General features: G+C 44.0%; 2 protein-coding genes across 6 annotated transcripts in view; both read right to left on the bottom strand.

Annotated features, from left to right (window-relative positions):
- The window catches only part of dlg1b (discs large MAGUK scaffold protein 1b), a 32,725-nt gene extending 26,756 nt beyond the window's left edge, over positions 1 to 5,969 (bottom strand). For 2 of the 5 annotated variants that reach the window (XM_037457907.2, XM_037457908.2), the window contains exons 1-3: positions 5,119 to 5,960; positions 3,731 to 3,862; positions 54 to 217 (exon numbers count right to left, since the gene is read on the bottom strand). In XM_037457907.2, coding sequence (XP_037313804.2) covers positions 54 to 217; positions 3,731 to 3,862; positions 5,119 to 5,137 — 315 coding nt within the window. In that variant the 5' untranslated portion in view covers positions 5,138 to 5,960. Of the gene's footprint in view, positions 1 to 53; positions 218 to 3,730; positions 3,863 to 5,118 lie in introns of all 5 variants that reach the window. The other 3 variants (XM_062557770.1, XM_037457906.2, XM_037457909.2) reach the window with 3 other exon arrangements.
- A 3,415-nt stretch (positions 5,970 to 9,384) lies between these two features.
- Positions 9,385 to 16,061, bottom strand: LOC119209008 (verrucotoxin subunit beta-like). Its single transcript, XM_037457912.2, has 3 exons — positions 15,729 to 16,061; positions 13,566 to 13,667; positions 9,385 to 13,392 (listed from the first exon to the last, which is right to left on the bottom strand). The coding sequence occupies exons 2-3, from the start codon at positions 13,657 to 13,659 to the stop codon at positions 10,547 to 10,549; spliced, it is 2,940 nt and encodes a 979-aa protein (XP_037313809.2). The 5' UTR covers positions 13,660 to 13,667; positions 15,729 to 16,061; the 3' UTR covers positions 9,385 to 10,546.
- Positions 16,062 to 19,277: the final 3,216 nt, after the last annotated feature.

The following is a 19,277-nucleotide window of genomic DNA, read 5'->3' as shown; positions in this document are numbered from 1 at the left end:
ATATTCACCGCGCATGTTGTGTTGTTACCGCTCCTGTGAGGTGGGGGCCTTACCTCGATGCTGGTGCTGAGGCTGGGCAGCGTGTCAGAGGTCACCGTGGTGCTTTGCAGGCTGGAGAAGTCCCACAGGTGGACGGGTGCCATGGGGTCCGGCGCCTTGGAGGACTCCGCCCACCTGTGGCTGTCCAATAAGGTCACTTCGTAGAACTCCTGGATGTCTGAGAGGACGAGATGGAGGATACTTGAGTTGTTATTTTAGTCACACATTTTAAACAAATCAATATTTCTATTATTGGGCGGAAAACTCCCCCCATTGGTTGAAACTGGCCACATTGAATTAGATTCAGCTTTCACAAACCCACATATCACAAACTCACTAGCATACAAACCGATGATGCTAATCCCTAGCATACAAACCGATTAGAGCTGCAACTAACGATTATTTTAATAATCGATTCATCTGTCGATTATTTGTTTGATTAATCGATGAATCGGATAAAAAAATAAAAAATGTAAAAACATTAATTTCCAACCCTTTATTGAAAAATAGAACTGACTGTGCACTTTCTAAATATGTTTTGCACTAACAGATTGCTCCTTGAACATCCCTAAGTAAGCAAATAAAATGGACTAACACAAAAAACATACACACATCGCATGATGTATACTTTACAGCCGCCAAATTAAATATATTAGGCACAAAATCATGAATCATGCCGTGGTGCTCCCGTGCCAGGCCATGTCGCTTTTGCATATCTTACAATCAGACATGTCAACCCTCCCGAATTTCAAAGCCCCTCCCGAAAATATCCCGGACCGACCTTTCTCCTGATTTCCACCCGGACATCAATATTGCTGCACCACCCGTCACTGGGCGCGCTGTTTCTGACCGAACAATAATAAAGGTTACACCTTGAAGTCGAGCGCGGCGATTAGAACGTAAAACTACTGGCGCTGCAAAGACAACCGCAGCACCCCCCCCGTTGCCCGCTAGGACCCGCACCCCCCATTTCAGTGTGAAATATTTAGATCGCATTGGCTTCTCTTCCTCCGCATGTTTCAGAACAGTAGTACGGGTCTCTCCGATGTTCTGCTGCGCGAGCGCTCAACTCTTTTTTTCTCAGCTCTGCGCGGCGCGCGCAACTTTCTTTTAATACTCAAAGATAATAGTCGCGCGACACAACGAATCGATAATGAAATTCGTTGCCAACGCTTTTAATAATCGATTTTAATCGATTTCATCGATTCGTTGTTGCAGCCCTAAAACCGATGATGCCAATCACTAGCATACAAACCGATGATGCCAATCACTAGCATACAAACCGATGATGCTAATCACTAGCATACAAACCGATGATGCTAATCACTAGCATACAAACCGATGATGCTAATCACTAGCATACAAACCGATGATGCTAATCACTAGCATACAAACCGATGATGCTAATCACTAGCATACAAACCGATGATGCTAATCACTAGCATACAAACCGATGATGCCAATCACTAGCATACAAACCGATGATGCCAATCACTAGCATACAAACCGATGATGCCAATCACTAGCATACAAACCGATGATGCTAATCACTAGCATACAAACCGATGATGCTAATCACTAGCATACAAACCGATGATGCTAATCACTAGCATACAAACCGATGATGCTAATCACTAGCATACAAACCGATGATGCTAATCACTAGCATACAAACAGATGATGCTGACATTCACATATTCACACCTAGCATTCTAAACTCAACCCTCTTTGTACTGTATTTACAGTAAGCATAACAAAAGCCATTGGTTTTCTTAGAGAGCAACGCAGACTGAGTCAAAGCTAACCAGCTAGCCATCAGCTAAGGAAGTAAAAGCCAACGAGATACACACACAAGTTCCTGCACACAGAGAACAGCTTAATTCACCTCATGAGGACGACTGCTGACAGCATCGATAGAATCAGATTCCTCCCTGACGTCAAATCCTCTGAAGACTGAAAATAGCTTAAAATGTGCAAACTAAAAATATCAACTTCCCTCTTGTGTTTGATTGTTTCTGCATTAACTGTCTATTGGAGGCCTCCATTTCCACCTGCTTAGCGCTGGCTCACAGGTAAAAGGAATGAAAATATTCTACATTAGTACCAAAAGATAAAGTAGCCTTTATGCACAATGACTTATTTGAGATAATATAATACTTATTTTATTATAGTTATTGATTATTAGTATAACTAGTGACTCATAAGAAATAAATGTAGAGTAAAGTTAAAACTACAACATTTGAGATGTAACAGTACATGAAACTAGTGGTCTGACTGACCCGAGACCCGCCAGATAGACTCCAAATACAGACCACACCCCCTGCACAGCGGCCCGGGTAACACGCAGACCTTGAACTCACCGCTCCGACCTCGATCAGCAGTTTAAATGATTGAGTTTATGAAGCCTGACTTCACTCAGATTATTATGTGGACTTTATTCGAAACGACACGCTGAAAACAAACTGTGGTGGAAAAGGAGGTCGAAGCAGTAAGAAGTATTTTTAACAAATATACTGCGTGATGGATAGTTTTTAAGTGCTGGTTACGGCGCCCCTGTGGACTGAAGTGTCTCCTGTCACCAGGGTCGCTTCCAGGAGGGTCACACACTCGGGCCCCTCTGTTCTGGTTCTGGTTCTACCGGGCCTCCCTTCACTGCAGGTCGGATCAGTACTTTGTCCCTAAGTCAGAGAGTCACAAAAGGCCATAGGGGTCATCCTCTGGGAAGCATGACTGTCTGTTGTGGGTGTTTCGTCACAGTAGAAATCATCTCCTCAGGCTTCAGACTTAAGACATTCGAAGCCTATTTAAGGAGGAAATTCTTTAAACTATTATCTGACCTTCGACCCTTTGAAATCTATTTCTCAGAGACGAGAGCAGGAGAAGGGAGGCAGAACCTGTCCTCTGTGGGGGGGAGGGGAGTAATGGACTCGTGTCCCAGGAGGGATTACACCGGACCCGGCCAGCTGCAGACATCTCATCACTTGTGTGTCAACGGCAACAAGTATTCTGATAAAAGGATGACAATCAACCTTTGTCATGTTCTCATAGCTTTCTATGGGACCAGAGTGGTCGCCTCCTTGTGGTCACTACACAGAATGCAGCTTTACTTCACTCTAAAGAAGGTTCTATTATTAAAGCTGTCAACATTAAAACATTAACACATTAAATCTATGGAATTAATGTGACCGATATTAATGCGATAAAATACGTTAAAGGAACTTGGTTTACTTCTGGTGGGTCGAAAGTGCTTTTTGCATTGGACCACTTCACGCACCGCTAGGCTAAGCTAAGCTAGCTGCCACTGCGTCCCTAAAAGACCGTGGTTTGAAAACGTCCTGCTAAATGTAGGACATTGTTGGGACTTCAAACACGTTAAATGATGGCGAGTTGAGAGCAGAAGAGTCGCTGGTTCCACATGTTCTACCTCCAAAATGATCCCATGGGGGCAGTTTGTGTTTAAAACATTAACAATTAAACAGTGCCTAAAATACACACTTTCTAAATAACTCATTACCTGTAAGATTAGTTCATTTCATCTATTGAGCCTATGATATCTATTGAGTCATTATAGAATTATTATTATTATGTTTGTCTATTATCAAAAAGGCGAATTCAAAGCTTGTGAAAACATGATCAGAATTGTGTGGTTTTAACGGTGTGAATAGAGCTACTCTTTAATAACTAGATGTACCTATGAGGGCCTGGAAGAGGTTGCTCTGGAAGATGTCGATGACCCTCTGGATGGAGAGGCGGAGCTGCTGGTCCTCGCCGTGGTGCAGCTTGGTGCGGTACTCCTCCAGCAGCCGCAGGGCCCGCTGGGCATCTGTGGGGGGGGGGGGGGGGGGACAGTGAGTCGGGGCTAAAAACTGATCCGAGTGCAGCTTCAACTCTGCAGACGAGTCTGAATGAAAAGCTGCTTTACTGCTGAAATAATCCAGATGAGAGTTTAATACTTAAAAAAAACAAAAACATGAGAAGTTCAAGACCGCAGGAAGGGTTATTAAATCCGTACAGCAGCTTGGTTTAATCACATGACAGCGTGGACACGGACATACAGTCCCCCTGGTTCAATGTATACAGGTTTATACACACACACACGTATCAAAGGTTAAAGGCATCATGACACATCCAGACTAGAATGAAGCAGATTTAAACACCACTATGTTTTCATAAAGGTTTGAGGCTCTCAGAAGGAGCTGAAAGGAGCCGGTGTGAAGCGGTTATTGATTATAAATAAACCTCATCAGCACATTTTATACAAATTCAGACCAAAACAAAGCAGGTGTAAAGTAAAAATAAATCAGAGCCTCCTAAATGTTACCAAATAAAGACTTTTTTAAAGGATAATCTCAACAAAGCTGAATATTTCTGCTCCTCTGTGCAAACATTTTAGTTTAAAAGGAGCAGATGTTTAAGGTGAATTTCTGTTCAATTAAAAAAAATGATTAATCACTAAAACTTTATCATTTAGTTACAAAAGGTCCAACTCAGCTTTAGGAAACAGATGTTTCCAGTTATAGAAAAGAACCACAGGAGAGAAAGTACTTTTTACACCACTGTGTTTGTTCTTTAAATAAACGAACATTACAATAGTTTATAAGCTGCAGGATCGTGTCGTTTCTTTTAAATCATTTTGTGCACTTGATTCTTCCGTTGACCGTAATAACACTTTCTGTAACTCTTAATATTGACATTTCACAGATTAAAAAAGGAAAATACACACGCATTATATGCATATTATTTGATTGCAGTTGACCTCTTTGACGGAGGCTGCGCTGGTTTAAAATGACTTATTAATATTACAGTTTATTTATAGTTCGGGCTCGTCTCCAGACAAGGTGCCCCGCGCCCAACTTGGTTAGCATCGGAAGCTAACCGGCGGCTAGCCCCGACTTTAACTCACTTCACCCGACCGGCACGGCACGGCTCGGTTGGGCCGAAGCGAGCCGTTTGGTTCGGCGGGTCCACCTCACGTCACATGTGGCGTTTTGTTCCGAGTGCGGTTCTCCCCGCAGAGCCTTGTATAGTTTGTCTGCGGTTAGCCGCCATGCTACCGGTGTTAAAGTGAGAGGTGCTTACCTTTCTTCCTGACGGGCATGGCGTTTTGGGGAGGGGGGGGGAGAGGGGGGAGACGGGGGGGGGGGGCGGCTCGGTTCGGACCTAGTTCCGCCGCATGCACTCCTCACACAGGCCGGTGCTTTTAGTGATCACTCCCCGGTAGAACCGTCCGCTGTCACCGCTCCGAGTCCCGAGAACGACACCAAGTTCTGAGGAACCAACTCCCCGTCAGGAGGAGACACGTCCGGGAGCACCGGGGGGGGGGCGGGGGGGTCTCCCGGTTTAAAGTGATGTCACGGAAAGCGAGTAGGGTCCAGGAGAAAAAAAAGCTAAATAAAAAGCTCCGGTGCGTTACCGACTCCTCCCTGCTGCACCTCCCCGGCAGAGAGCGTCCCTGCCCCGGCGTGCACCGCGCGGGCTGACCGCGAACAAGTGGGAAAGGAACGGCGCGTCCGCCAGATGACGTCCGCCGTGCGGAGAACACCCGGCGCGTGCGTGAGCTGCCCGCTGGTTGGTCGGCTGGTTGGTCGGCTGGTCGGTCGGTCGGTTGGTCGGTCGGTCGGGGGGGGGGGGGGGGGGGGGGGAAATAAAAACAAACTTCCAAGCGCAGCCCGGAACTCCTAAACTCTCAGCTGGGGGGGAACCCGGACCGCGTTATCCCGCATCGGCCCGCTCTCTTTCCGCGCGTGCTATTCCCGGCGCAGCCTGCGTGCGTGTCAAACTTCCCCCAAATCCCTCCTCTCTCTTCCCTGAACTTCCTCTTTATTCCTCCTTCTCCTCTCCCCTTCTTGCTCCTCCTCAGGTCGACACATTCCAAACTTTCCTCCAAAATGGCGTCTCAGGGAGCTGCCAATGTGGACCATGTGACTCTCAAGAGCCTACCCCGTGTAACCTGCCGCCCAATCAGGGTGCTCACCTCCAGGGACCGGGGAGGAGGAGCAGGAGGAGCAGGAGGAGCAGGAAGAGGGAAAAAAGTTTGTGATTAAAAGAAAAGGTGAAAGTCTGAGAAGAGAGAGAGAGCGGAAGAGGAGGTGAAGGAGCAAATTGATGAACGCTCCAGGAGGAGAGATAGAAATAATAAGGAAGATAAACAATAGAAGAGGAGGAGGAGCAGGAGGAGCAGGAGGAGGAGGATGAAAGAAAAAATGAACAAGAACAATCAATGCTCTAATTAAAAAGAGTTTCCACTGAGACTTTTTTTTATCTCAAGAGCAGCCCGACAGAAAGGTCAGAGGTCAGGCTCCTTTGGCCTGAAGATGAAACACCCTCTCCTCCTGTTCCTCCTCCTCCTCCTCTTTGTCTCTCGTCTTTCTCATGTGCCGATATGCTCCAAGCCGTGGCCCAGATTAAAGAGAGCCGCTCCGGCTGAGAGGAGGAGGCCCTTTATTTATAGACGGCCATGTTTAATGGATGACCCCGCCTGGAGTGGAGGCTCCAGTTGTATTAAAGGAGGAGGACAGGGAAGAGAGGAGGAAGAGATAGAAAGGAGGAGGAGGAGGAGGAGGAGGAGAAAGAAAGTACCGGCTACAGCCAGCAGCTGCTTAGCTTAGCTTAGCATGTGACTTCTTACCAACATGACACGTGGAAAGTTTACAAATGGTAAATAAATCTGAAGTTTAGCGACAAAAAGCACATTTCTAAAAACTAAAAAATTACATTGTCTTAAAGAGCAGATAAATTAAGAAACCTGACCCAGAATAACTTAATCCCTCCATCTGTACACATATAACAATAATAATAATCGTATTGTGTGGATTACGATGTTCTGAATGAAAGCGCTACGCATCCTTGAAAACTTCTACCGTTTATTTCTGTTATCAGTAAAAATATTCTGTTGAGTTTTGTGTGATTGTCAGTAAGAGTCAGACTGGCCGCATTAATGCTGTGTGTGTGTAGATATGAGCCTCATATTTGTGAATGTGTGTGTGTGTGTGTGCTCCAACATGTGTCGTAGCCCCCACTGCCAAAATCCAGATTTATGCCAAGATTAATTATGGGCATGTTGTCCAGATCGGGATAAAAACGGACATGTGCAGTAATCACATTGCAGCCCGTACACACACACGCACGCACACACACGCACGCACACACACACAGAGACACACACACACGGGCCGAGGGCCTGGTGGTGTTCAGGTGGAGGTGGACTTTGATTAAATACCAACAGGCAGAACGATCAAGCCACAGGCGTGAAAAGTGTCATCATGGGATTAATCTTGATCAGACCTGGATCAGAGGTCCTTGACTCGTGGAGGCTTTATGTTTGAAAAAGTGATTAAAGAGGATTCCCTGATGTTTGGGGAAGCTGACGGCTGAACATCTGCATATTTGAGACACTGTCGAAAAGGACTTTTAGTTCTTTGATTCGGCCAAAGAAATGTTAAAATGTAGAAATATAAGTGAAAGTCCAGCATTAAAAATCTAAAGTTACGATGAGGAACCTCTACAGTTCTTCTTAGAGCTCATCGGTGCCACCACACGACATAATGCAGCTACCAGTCCACGTGGACGAACCCAGGTCCTCCAACAGAGACCGGTCCACCATCGACAGACCCAGATCCTCCAACAGAGACCGGTCCACCATCGACAGACCCAGATCCTCCAACAGAGACTGGTCCACCATCGACAGACCCAGATCCTCCAACAGAGACCAGTCCACCATCGACAGACCCAGATCCTCCAACAGAGACCAGTCCACCATCGACAGACCCAGATCCTCCAACAGAGACTGGTCCACCATCGACAGACCCAGATCCTCCAACAGAGACCAGTCCACCATCGACAGACCCAGATCCTCCAACAGAGACCAGTCCACCATCGACAGACCCAGATCCTCCAACAGAGACCAGTCCACCATCGACAGACCCAGATCCTCCAACAGAGACCAGTCCACCATCGACAGACCCAGATCCTCCAACAGAGACCAGTCCACCATCGACAGACCCAGATCCTCCAACAGAGACCAGTCCACCACCGACAGACCCAGATCCTCCAACAGAGACTGGTCCACCATCGACAGACCCAGATCCTCCAACAGAGACCAGTCCACCGTGGACAGACCCAGATCCTCCAACAGAGACCAGTCCACCATCGACAGACCCAGATCCTCCAACAGAGACTGGTCCACCATCGACAGACCCAGATCCTCCAACAGAGACCAGTCCACCGTGGACAGAGATGATGTTGAGGACACAATTTGATCAGCTCGTTATCTTTAGTTTGGGGTCACAAACCAAGCACCATGTTTTTTATATTTTGTCAAACAAACCACATAAACATGGCAGCCAATCAGAACGAAGTTGAGTCGGTCATAGATTAGATTCATTGGTGTTGAATCACCACACAAACACACACACACACACACACACACTCGACATGTCAAGACACACTGTTGTACCATTGTGGTTCAGATGAGTTAAGACGTTGTCCTCTGGGTGTGTGTGTGTGTGTGTGAGTTTGCTCCACAGTCACAGAGGACCTCGGTGGGACGGAGTTGTTGTTAAACAAGCGCTCCCTCTGTCAGCTGACCCGCGATACACTGAGTCTGCAAGAGCTTCAACGGAGCTTTTGTCCCTCAGAACCACCTCTCTCTCTCTGTCTCTGTCTCTCTGTCTCTCTCTCTCTGTCTCTGTCTCTCTGTCTCTCTGTCTTTCTGTCTCTGAATGTGAGCGTGAGGTGAATCGTTTGACGCTGCGATGGACCCGCGTTGGGAGGCCTTGTTTGCAAATTGTAGCCTCTTGTTCCTATTTGCAGTGGAGATGAGTGGTCGTCTGAGGAGCCTCCTGACGGAGAAGGAGATGCTGGAGCAGTGCAGCGGAGTCCAGATGAATTACTATATGTATGTTATTTTATATACCTGCTATACTGTCTGCTTGATATGTTTTTTTGGTCGTTGTTTTAAGTAAAAATCCAATCTCTCTCTCTCTCTGTCTCTCTCTCTGTAACATGTCAAATTCCCAACTACTACCATCTGCCATGACATCACGCAGTTTAACCATCACATACAACCCTTTTTCATCCACATCTCTCTGGTTCATTACCCTTCATTGTATTTTTGATTCATTTCTTTTCTGTTGAGTATTTTAGTTTTGTAGTTTTGTCTAAAGGCACCATTTATTTCCACCATCATCCATGAAATAAACCACTTATTCTGCCCAGCAGCTGTCTCTCTCACGTATGAGATCATGACATCATCATGACATCATCATGACATCTTCATGAGGTGTATTCACTGTATCAATCAGGACACACGTCAGATGGATTAGTGTGGTAGGATGTGAGTCATAATACAAGAGATACATGATACATCTCTACTTTCATCTGACTTAAAACATTTCAACTCATGTAAATACCTGAAAGAGGCAAATTCATGTATTCATCTATTAATAGGAAAAAATATGAGTCTTTTGATGTGCAACATCATTATATTGTTCCCTGATTAGTTCATTGTTTCACACAAAACAAAACATTTTGAAAATGTCTCGCTGACGTCACTCTCGGCTCCACCCAAAAAAAGACGGCAAATTATGGTCACATGACTGTGGAATACGAGTCAATACACAAGGGGAATTAAAAGAATGTAAATCTCCCATTGATTACATGTAGTAGAGTGAACCTAATACCACAAACCGATACCTGTGTTTCCAAATCAATGAGCAGATGTCTCCTTCCAGGTTCATTCTTTCAATTTTTTTATTCTTAAAATTCTTTCATAAATATCATTAAAAATGATCATTTTATCATTTGTAGAACAATAACGTAATTCAATAATGTATAATTTAATATTCACATTAATACCATTTTCAAATCTCGAAGATAAAAAAAACAAAAACAATGTGATCAATTTTCATGATTAAAAACCTGAATCAACAATTTAAATCAATGTTACGATAATATTTAAATGAAGTAATATGAAATACAATTAGTGACATTTTCACTCCTCAGGTTGGTAAAGTCAATAAAGATCTTCAACCTTTTCGACCTTCAAAGCAGACACACCATTTTTGAGGTGTAGACATTTTAGAGAAGATCATCTGGAGCTTCATATCGTTTGGTTTGGTTCTTTGTTGATGCTCCGGGTTCGAATGCAGCTCCTCTTTCTCTTGGTGCCGTATGTTTAGCAGGTGTCTTAGTCTCTGAGGGATGGAAATACGTTTCATGGCTCCCTCCCTTTTCTTTTCCTGAACCTCCTCAATTTCTTCATATCTGTTTATCTCGTGCTTTTGAACCTCTTCAGCTGCCTCTTTTATCTCCCAAAGCGTATTTATTCCAAATGGAAGACACGTCTGAATGACCCAAACAGGTGTCAGCAGGTGATTGGACAACAAGTGGAAACAATCATCGACACAGCAGACCATCACAGGGGAAGAAGTGAAGTTACCCCTGGGACACGAGAGACATGAAACTACAAAATAAAACGGGAGATGGACACACCGAGACAACAGGCTTTTTAGACGCATGGCCATGAAAAGTTTCTCGTTTCTAAGATATTTAAAGCGACAAAAAACCTCTTCATGCATTTTGTCCCCATGTTCCAACACATCTGATAGAATTCTCCCTCTTCATCTTCATCGCCCCCATTCACATCTACTGCCGGTGACTTGTTGTCTGCAAACAACGCTGAATTGTTGAACTTGAAGTGAATCGGCAGCGCGCTTTTTGTTTTAGGACACGCGACATCCGTGGATGTCACCAGATTGTAGATGTTCTCGGCCTTGTCCTCGCCAAAGATTGAGAGCAGAGAATCCAGCACAGCCTGCTGTGGTTTCGGGAGTTGTTCCGAAGCAACCGGAACTATGAAGCACAGAGCGTCAATATCACTCACACCGTGCTCGTCGGCGAAGAGTTCACATAGATGTTGGATGGTCTTCTCGCCTCTTTCTGTGTCTTCTGTTTCTCCGAAGCTTGGAGTGTCAATGATAGTCAGAGAGAAAGGGATTTTAAATCCCTCCTGGTGGTTGATTTTGTAGACGGTGACCTCAGAGGTCTGGCTTTCAGCTCGAGATCTGGACTGATCCTCGTCAACCATCTGAAATCTGAAGGCGTCCTTCCACTCCACACCAACGAGGTAGTTGATCATCGCATTGATCAGAGTAGACTTCCCTGATCCCGTCACTCCGAAGAGAATAATAGTGCGATTTTTCCTCATGCTTTCTTGACCAAAAGTGATTTTAGTGCATCCATCTATGTTCACATCTTCTTCCTTCAGTGGCAGTTTGTAAACTGACGGAGATCCAGAGTCCATCTTTACGCTGGTTCTTTTGAGGTATTCTGGGAGAGGTTTACATTTTGTAGTGCAGACTTTAACAGTGAGGCTTTGTTTGCTTCTGTCGGCTGCTCCACAATCACATCGGACCCTGACAACATATTCTGTCTCTGCCTGAAGTCCTGAAATGACGGCCTTTTCAGCCGTTGACATCATTTGTTTCCACTGGAGATCGTCCTCTTTCACCCCGTCTTTTGTCTCGGCGTACTCCACCATGTAGCCCAGAATGCGGACATCTTGTCCGAGCTCAGCAGGCTTCTCCCAGCTGACTGATACCTCTGTTGAACTGGGTTCAACTTGAGGTTTCCCAGGAGGGCTGCAGGGTAAGGTCCTAATGGAACCACTGAGGTCATTGGCTGGTCCAACACCTGCTGAGGTCACCGCTCTGCATCTGAACACATACTCTGTGTTAGGACTCAGACCGCTCACTGGGACTTCTTCATCTCTGGATGCTGCCTTCTGTTTCCATCCATCTTCTCCACTGACACTGTACTCAACACAGTAGGAGGTGATGTTCTCTGCTCCAGATCTGGGTGGAGACACCTTCAGTGTCACACTGTTGTGGTTTATGTCGCTTACTGTTAACGCTTCAGGCTTTGAAGGAGGCTCAAAGTTCTGACTGTCAGGAAAGCCGTCTTTATAAAGGTAGATGCTTGAGCCTTTCTGTTCCTCATTTGCTAATCCCAAGGTGAAGAACTTGATGTTCTCTTTCTCCTTGTTGGCCTCTGCAAAATCACTGAACAGCTTCGCTTTGAGCCTCAATGTATCTGCTGCTTTGTTGGAAAGGAACCATTGTTCCTCCTCTAAATCTTGAGTGTGTACATCTTGAGGGTTTTCTTCTGTTTGTCTTAAGTAGCTTGATAAAGTTGAAAGGTACGATTCATGACTTCCTAGTGAGGTGAAGACAAAGCACATCACATGTTCTGAATGGAAAATTTCTCCATCAAGATCATTTTGAGATGGAACGATCTTTGTGTTTTTCATCATGTTGGTCAAAGACTTCAACATGTGGATTTCTCTCTCTTTGCATTCAATCCACTCGTTGAGCTTTTTGCTGTTGAATGGAGAAGAATGTCTTTTCTTCAGGATGTCAATGAGCACAGATTCCTCTTCTCCTCCTCCTCGGATTGATGGAAGTTTCCTTGCCAAAGTTTGTTGGAGTTCCAGTCTGGACTCAGAGCACATCTCTTTAAAGGTTTTGATCTTTCTGCCAATCTGTGGGAACTTCTGTGCAGTGGTGTTGTTCAACGCATCGTTGCACCTCATTTCCAGCTCACTGAAGTCCTCGAGGATGCTCTGGGATTCCTGAACTAACCGAATACTTATCTGACGAACGAGTTTAGCAGCAGAAGAATCTAGACTTGACAGCGGCAGCAGCCAAACCGTCATTGGTACGGCGTTCTCTCCGTTGGCTCCCAACAGTCCTGGCAGACTCTGGTAGACTTTTACTGCCTCACTGAAGGACACAGGGTTCTCTTTAAGGGAAAAGTCTCCGTGGAATTTGCAGGAGAATTTGTCAACTTTCTCTTTGTCCTTTTCTTCCATCTTCAGGGAACCTTCACCTTCTATCTTGATGCTGGGGAACTTATCGATCATGACCTTTAAGTCACCCTGAATGTCTTGATGATTTTCATGTTCAGACACCTCACGGTCAAAGACGAAGAAGGCTTGTGCCCCATAAAGAATACCTGTGACTACATGGGTTGCTAATCCTTTGTCAAAGACGTACTTATGCTTCACATTGTCAATTCCAAGATGGTTCATGGACAGTTCCTGGAACTTTGTGGTAGCTTTGTAGTTCAGTGTTACTCTGGCCTGGTTTCTGGAAGTCTTGCTGTCATTCAGGTATTTGGCCGATCCTTCAACCTTCACCAGTCCACACAGGAAACTGGCCTTCAGTGATGCTTCAACATTTAGCGCTGCAGATTTATCTGCAATAGATTCAGATGCAACTATCTCAAATTCATTGTAGTTTTTTGGTCGTTCACCAATATCAGTTCTCAGGTCGTCACGGTCCCACAATGTAATTCCTGCAAGAGAACAAGCAGAAATCTACTTCAGCTTCCAGAACCAACCCGATTGAAGAAGGTATTCTTTAGTCCTACCTGACTGATTTACATATCGAAGAACATTAATGAATGTGACTTTACATACTGAATGTTTAGTTTTAATACATCAAGTATCATTGCATCTACATACTTACCAGGGATGAGTAAGTCTTTTCTGCAGTCGTACAACATCCCGAGACTGAAGGGTCGGCCGAGTGCCGCAACCTCCATCGTGGCTTCAGAGTCCATCGTCCAACCTGAACCGGAAGAAGAGACGAGTTAGTCGCTTCTCTGACTAATTAGACGATATCATCTCCAATCCACCTCACATGCTCACTTTACTTTGATATTTTTATTAATATAGATAAATATTTAATAATTAACAGAGGACTTTTTTCAAGTGACCGCTTAATGTGACCTATGTTACTAAAACGCACCAGTTACTCCAGTTATTTTTTGATAGTAAGGGGGCGGATCCAATCACAACCGTATCTCTACATCTAATTGGTTTCAATTGACTAATTGGCTGGTTTTCATCTATGCTGAGTATTGCAATACCAGAACTATGGAACCCCATTCCGCACTAAAAATAAAATGAAGGGATCGGAAAGTCGAAATTGGAGCACAGAAAATGAAGAGAATTTCAATAAATTACCAATTAATCTCTCATTTTGAAACACATTAATCGTGATTAATCGCAACATTTATTGCAGTTTGATTTTGTAACAATGCTGACGCCACTACTTTATGGCTTCATGTCCCCACTGGTAACACAAAGAAAAACAATAGCACAGACTCTCACAATAAATTCTTGTTAAGCAGCAACAGGACGTACAATGTTTAAAATAACTTGAAACATTAAATATGGGGCGGGGGGTCCCTGCTTGGAAATGATACTGTAACAAGACCAGTGAGATTAAAGTCCACCTATGTTTCACATGTCATTGAAATGAAACGTAGACAAAGAGCCCAAATGTGGTTTTCCTTTGCAGATCTCTAGAATTATGAATGGTGCAAATAAATAAATAAAACAACACCCTAAATATCTCTTTTCTTTGGGTTTCCATCTATGAAGGTTATGTTGATGTGTCTTATTCTTAAAATGAAGCAACTCTGGAAGAACAAAGGACATCTTGGATTGAAATGTTAAATCAGTATTTGATAGAAAAAGGCCATTGTGCTAAGAAGTGAAGATCTCAGGTGGTGTCTTTGATCCACAGACCTCGGAGGACTTCAAAGACTACCACATAGTGACCAGGGTTGCAAAATTCCAGGAATATTTAAAGTTGGAAACTTTCCACAGGAATTAAGGGGAATAAACTGGAAATTCTGGGGTAATTTGACTGTATTTACCTTGTCATAAGCAGACATGCATGCAAACATTTCTAATACAACTTTTAAAACTTACATGTTTGACTTTTTTAATATTTTGTGAGTAGAACTTTATTCTTACATCGAACAACAAAACCTTTTTTTCCATCATTTAATTTGTCTAAATGTCTTCTTGCTGGACCGCATCAACGTCCTCCTCACTGTCCACTTCCTCAACACGTGACTCCCAAACAGTGACGCTCTAAACGTACATTTGACGTCGGTTCGCGCGTATCGCCGCGGCTGAGAGGGGGCGTGGCTTATCACCCTGACACAGAGCAACTTTCCGCCATTGTTTTTTTCCTCGCGTCATACGCCACTCTGTACTCGTTACACGTCGGATCACACGGAGTCGTGTTTTTGTACTAAGTAGCATCCGTAGGCGCAGACGGCTTCTACAGGAACTGGACTGGACTCCAGCGGTACCTGGTGCTAGTCGTTAGCCCGTTTGACAGCTCGTTGGCTCGGATCGGGCAGCGGACTTCACGTCACGGTGTCCCGTGGAGAGACACCGTGTGCTCAAGCACAACCAAACACACGTTATCATTGAGCAAACGTCCTTCATGTTAGTATTTAGTAAACCAGTAGGTCATCGGGTCTGTGCATAGACTATAATGTACTGTATGTGTCTCCTGTGGCGCGAAACGCTGGCGCCGCGTCATTACGTCATTACGCCGTATCGTCTTTCTTTAGGTGTTACGTCGTTTGAGAATACTCGCTGTACTTCATAAACATGTTCACACTGTGTTCATAACGTTCTGCATAAGACTATCAAGAAGTTATTGCTTTTCTTGTCGTGGGACGGCAAATAGCAAGAGAAACACGAGATTTAAAGCAGTCAAAGAGTTTGTATTTTCTCTAAAATGGACTAAAAAAAACATGAACACAGATCAAATCCTGCAGCTTTGCGTCATAGAAACATAAAACGGGTCTAAAGCACATCTTACCTCTCAGTGAGTCTCTGAGGCAGGAAGAGTTCTGCTGCTGCTTTTACACACACAGACACACAGACACACTTCTGATAAGTGAGACCGTTTACAAGAAACTGCACCCTGTGAAAATGAAAGTAATAGTTATCGTGTTGCATGTTTGCTTCCTATGAAGCAGGTTTTGCTATAGAAATAAATAAAGGGGATGAGCAGTAAACGCATGGAGGCTAAAGAGCGTCATATTGAAATGTATACATTTAAAACATTCAAGATCAAAGATGGAGAAAACACCCTGTCCATCTTCATGTGTCTCTTAATCAAAGCAGCAGATTGTGTGGATTTGAAAAGCTGCAAGTGGTGAGAGAACCTGTGACCCCTGGTAGAATGGATCAGGTACTGTACCGGAGCATCGACAGAGTGTTGTAGTCTTTATTCTGCTGGGAGCTCTACCAACCACCTCCACCCCAACCACCTCCCACCTCCGCCCCCCACAGAGAAGGACGTCCGGCTCAGAGTTTGACGTTTGGTTTTATTTTTATATTAATTATTTCTATTGTCAGTCGAGAAGATTTTAAGAAGCAGCCGAACCCAGTGGAGGGATTCATCGGAGCTGCTGCTGGTCTCTGAGCCGGACCTGGACCTTCTGTGCTGGACCTGGACCTTCTGACCCGGACCCTCTGAGGCTGCAGTATCTCTTCCATTCAACCCTTTCTTTAGGATTCAGGCTCTCTAGCTCTCAGCGGTTAGGCCTCTCCAACCCGACTCATTTCGGACCAAACCTCGTGGTGAAACCCTGTTTCTAGCTGGTCCAGAGACGTCTGGCTGCCCCAGCGCTCACCAAGAAGGAGAACCTCCTCTTCCCCCCCCTTGGATCCAGCTTGCTGAACAGCTTTTGTGTCACCAAGAAACCCAACAAGCCTCGTGATCCCCAGTCGATCCCTGCAGCAAAGGACCGAGTGGACCTCGAGTTAAACGAGACCCGAGGGATCGAAGTCTGGGCAGAAGTTTGATTGGCATTAGTTAAAGTAATTTGGGTTTTGATGTTTACTGCATGGTGAGCGATGGTGTATGAGGATGAATTGCGTGTCTCCCTGTGGGACAGAAGATCTGCTTTGCTTCTGTCTTTTGCTTTTGAATAAACTAACTGATGCACCTGAGCCACCTACAGAGGTTCACCTCAGTCATGTGATCAGCAGCTCAGCATCCAGCTGGCCCCCCCTCCTTATCTCACACACACACACACACTCACACACACACACACACTCACACACACACACTCGACGAAACCCTTCACACGTCACAATGAGCTCGTTCCACTGATCACAGGCATCAGATTCACTCATAACACACTGACCTGAAGAACACTAGCAACACGGAGCATCACATCAGTTATTAACTTTAATGGAAGGTTTGAATGAATTGTCACATGAACATCATTTCATTACAGAATAACCCATTTTTAATCTATTAACTGTACTAAAGCATATTTATGTAATAAGAAGGAATCTGAAATCATTTGTTCTCCTGCACATTTGAACGGTTTCTCCTTCCTCTCTGAGGTTAAACACATCATTTACTGTATTGTAACAGGTTTCAAAAAGATGACGATGTATCTGACTGTGACATGGATCGTCTCAGCTGTTGTTCTGCCAAATGAAATGTGGACTATTGGTGCATCTATTGAATGGTGCAGGTTTGTCTGCAGCGTCAGACTCTCACAGTGAGACCATGTTCACAACATTTAGTGCATTTCATCAGATGTCACCGCTCCTTTGTCCTCCACACTCTCTCCTTGGTACCACTCCTCTTCTCTGATTCGTATGTCCAAACAAAAGCTTCATCTTCACTGAAACATGGTGATGAGACTAAGGAGGACACCTGGGTCGCTTTGAGCTGATATTGTAATTCGCTTGGACTGATAGTACTTTGATTTTCTCCTAAGATTTTCTATATTTCAAAATAATTTCTGCCGAAATGTTTGAAATTTGTCATCATTCTGATTTGAATGTGCTTTTATCAGTTTGAAAGCAGTGCGTTAACATATGAAAAATAACCTGTTAAATACACCGTGTTTTGCAGTTTGTTTTAAAGACCAAAGTGTGTCGCGGAGTTTTGAAAATGTGGTTTGAGTATTGAACAATGCTTCTTAGCAATTTCACACCAGTTATCTAAGAAAAGAAAAGAAAAACATAAATAAAACATTAAAATATATATATATATATATTGTAGGGTTTTAAAAAGTAATGATGAACATATCGTATGAGATCAGGTTCATTAAGAAGAAGTTTATAATGAGTCCACATGGCTCCTCTGGAACACACACTCCCTAAAGAGGTGTGTGTGTGAGGGGGGGCTGCTGTTTACACACCATCTGTTGCTAGGCGAGCCCCTAGTTGCCGCGGCGACAAGTGGACCCAAATGCTCTGGTGCGCGTGGGGGTCTATCGGGAACGAGAGTGTGTGTGTGTGTGTGTGTATGTGTGTGTGTGTGTGTGTGTGTGTGCGCGTGTGTGTGTGTGTGAAAAGATGTTTTTCTGATGTTTTTTAAGTTGAAGTGGTTTCCTGGTTGAAGTGTGTATTTGTAGAGAGCAGACACACTATTCTACATGACTATGTACCAATGTGTACACATTAAAGTGTATTTAAACTGTTAACATGTCATTCATAAATATATTCTCTCTCCCAATGTGATAAATATCTTCAGTAGAAGAGGCACAAAACAAGTTAATATTGTGCACTGTGGTCATTTCTCTATTTGTGTGAATATTATTGATATTTTGGGATATAGTGAGGAGACATTTTCCCATTTTAACCAGTCAGTTCTCTTCATACTTTGTTAAATGAAATGAATAAGTTTTCAGAGTCCGTGTGCAGGAAACATCCATCACGTGAGGACAGTTTAAAACATCATGAACAAAGAAGCAAGAAGCATTAAAATAATAATCCAGTTACTCACAGAGACACCTGCAGTTTGTCCACAAGGGGGCGGCAGAGGGACACGGAGACCAGATCTGTCCCCGGCCAGCAGAGGGACACAGAGACCAGATCTGTCCCCGGCCAGCAGAGGGACACACACACACACGCCGTGAGCATTTTTGTCTCCGTTTATACAGGTTTTACTAATCTTTAGTTTAGATAGTGTACAAAATAATGTAATAATACTAGAAATTTGGGATTACAATTAAAGTTGTGATTCATTCTAAAATTAATTCAACAGTGGTGTGTTGCACACTATTATTTTAAAAGTGCAATAACCTTTGATATGCAAACACTTTAAACAAATAATGTGATTTTAAAGCAGAATTCCCCTGAACACAGTAGCAGTTAAACTATTTGTAGTAAATCTAAACTAGTAATCAAATTCATCAAAAGCATAAAAGCAACACTATTTGCAATGCATTACGTTTTTATAGTTTGTTGTAGAAAAACAAGTTACTTTATTACAGGAACCTTCTGAGCAGTATTTATAAATCTGTTTCATTTTTAATTCAGGAACCAGCAGAATGTTTCTTTCATCGGGGAGCAGAATAAACTCGGTAGATTTGGTATTTATTATAAATGTGTTTTT

The sequence above is a fragment of the Pungitius pungitius genome, chromosome 15 (genome assembly GCF_949316345.1).
Source record: "Pungitius pungitius chromosome 15, fPunPun2.1, whole genome shotgun sequence".
Classification (NCBI taxonomy): Eukaryota; Metazoa; Chordata; class Actinopteri; order Perciformes; family Gasterosteidae; genus Pungitius; species Pungitius pungitius.
The sequence above is the reverse complement of the archived record's forward strand: the minus strand, read 5'-3'. Positions and strand labels throughout refer to the sequence as shown.

Bases quoted from the DNA above. Each gene is read 5' to 3' on its own strand.
- LOC119209008 (XM_037457912.2), bottom strand. From the start codon at position 13,659: ATGGACTCTGAAGCCACGATGGAGGTTGCGGCACTCGGCCGACCCTTC. The intron at 13,393-13,565 runs GTAAGTATGTAG...GTTCTCTTGCAG, and splicing joins AAAAGACTTACTCATCCCTG to GAATTACATTGTGGGACCGT.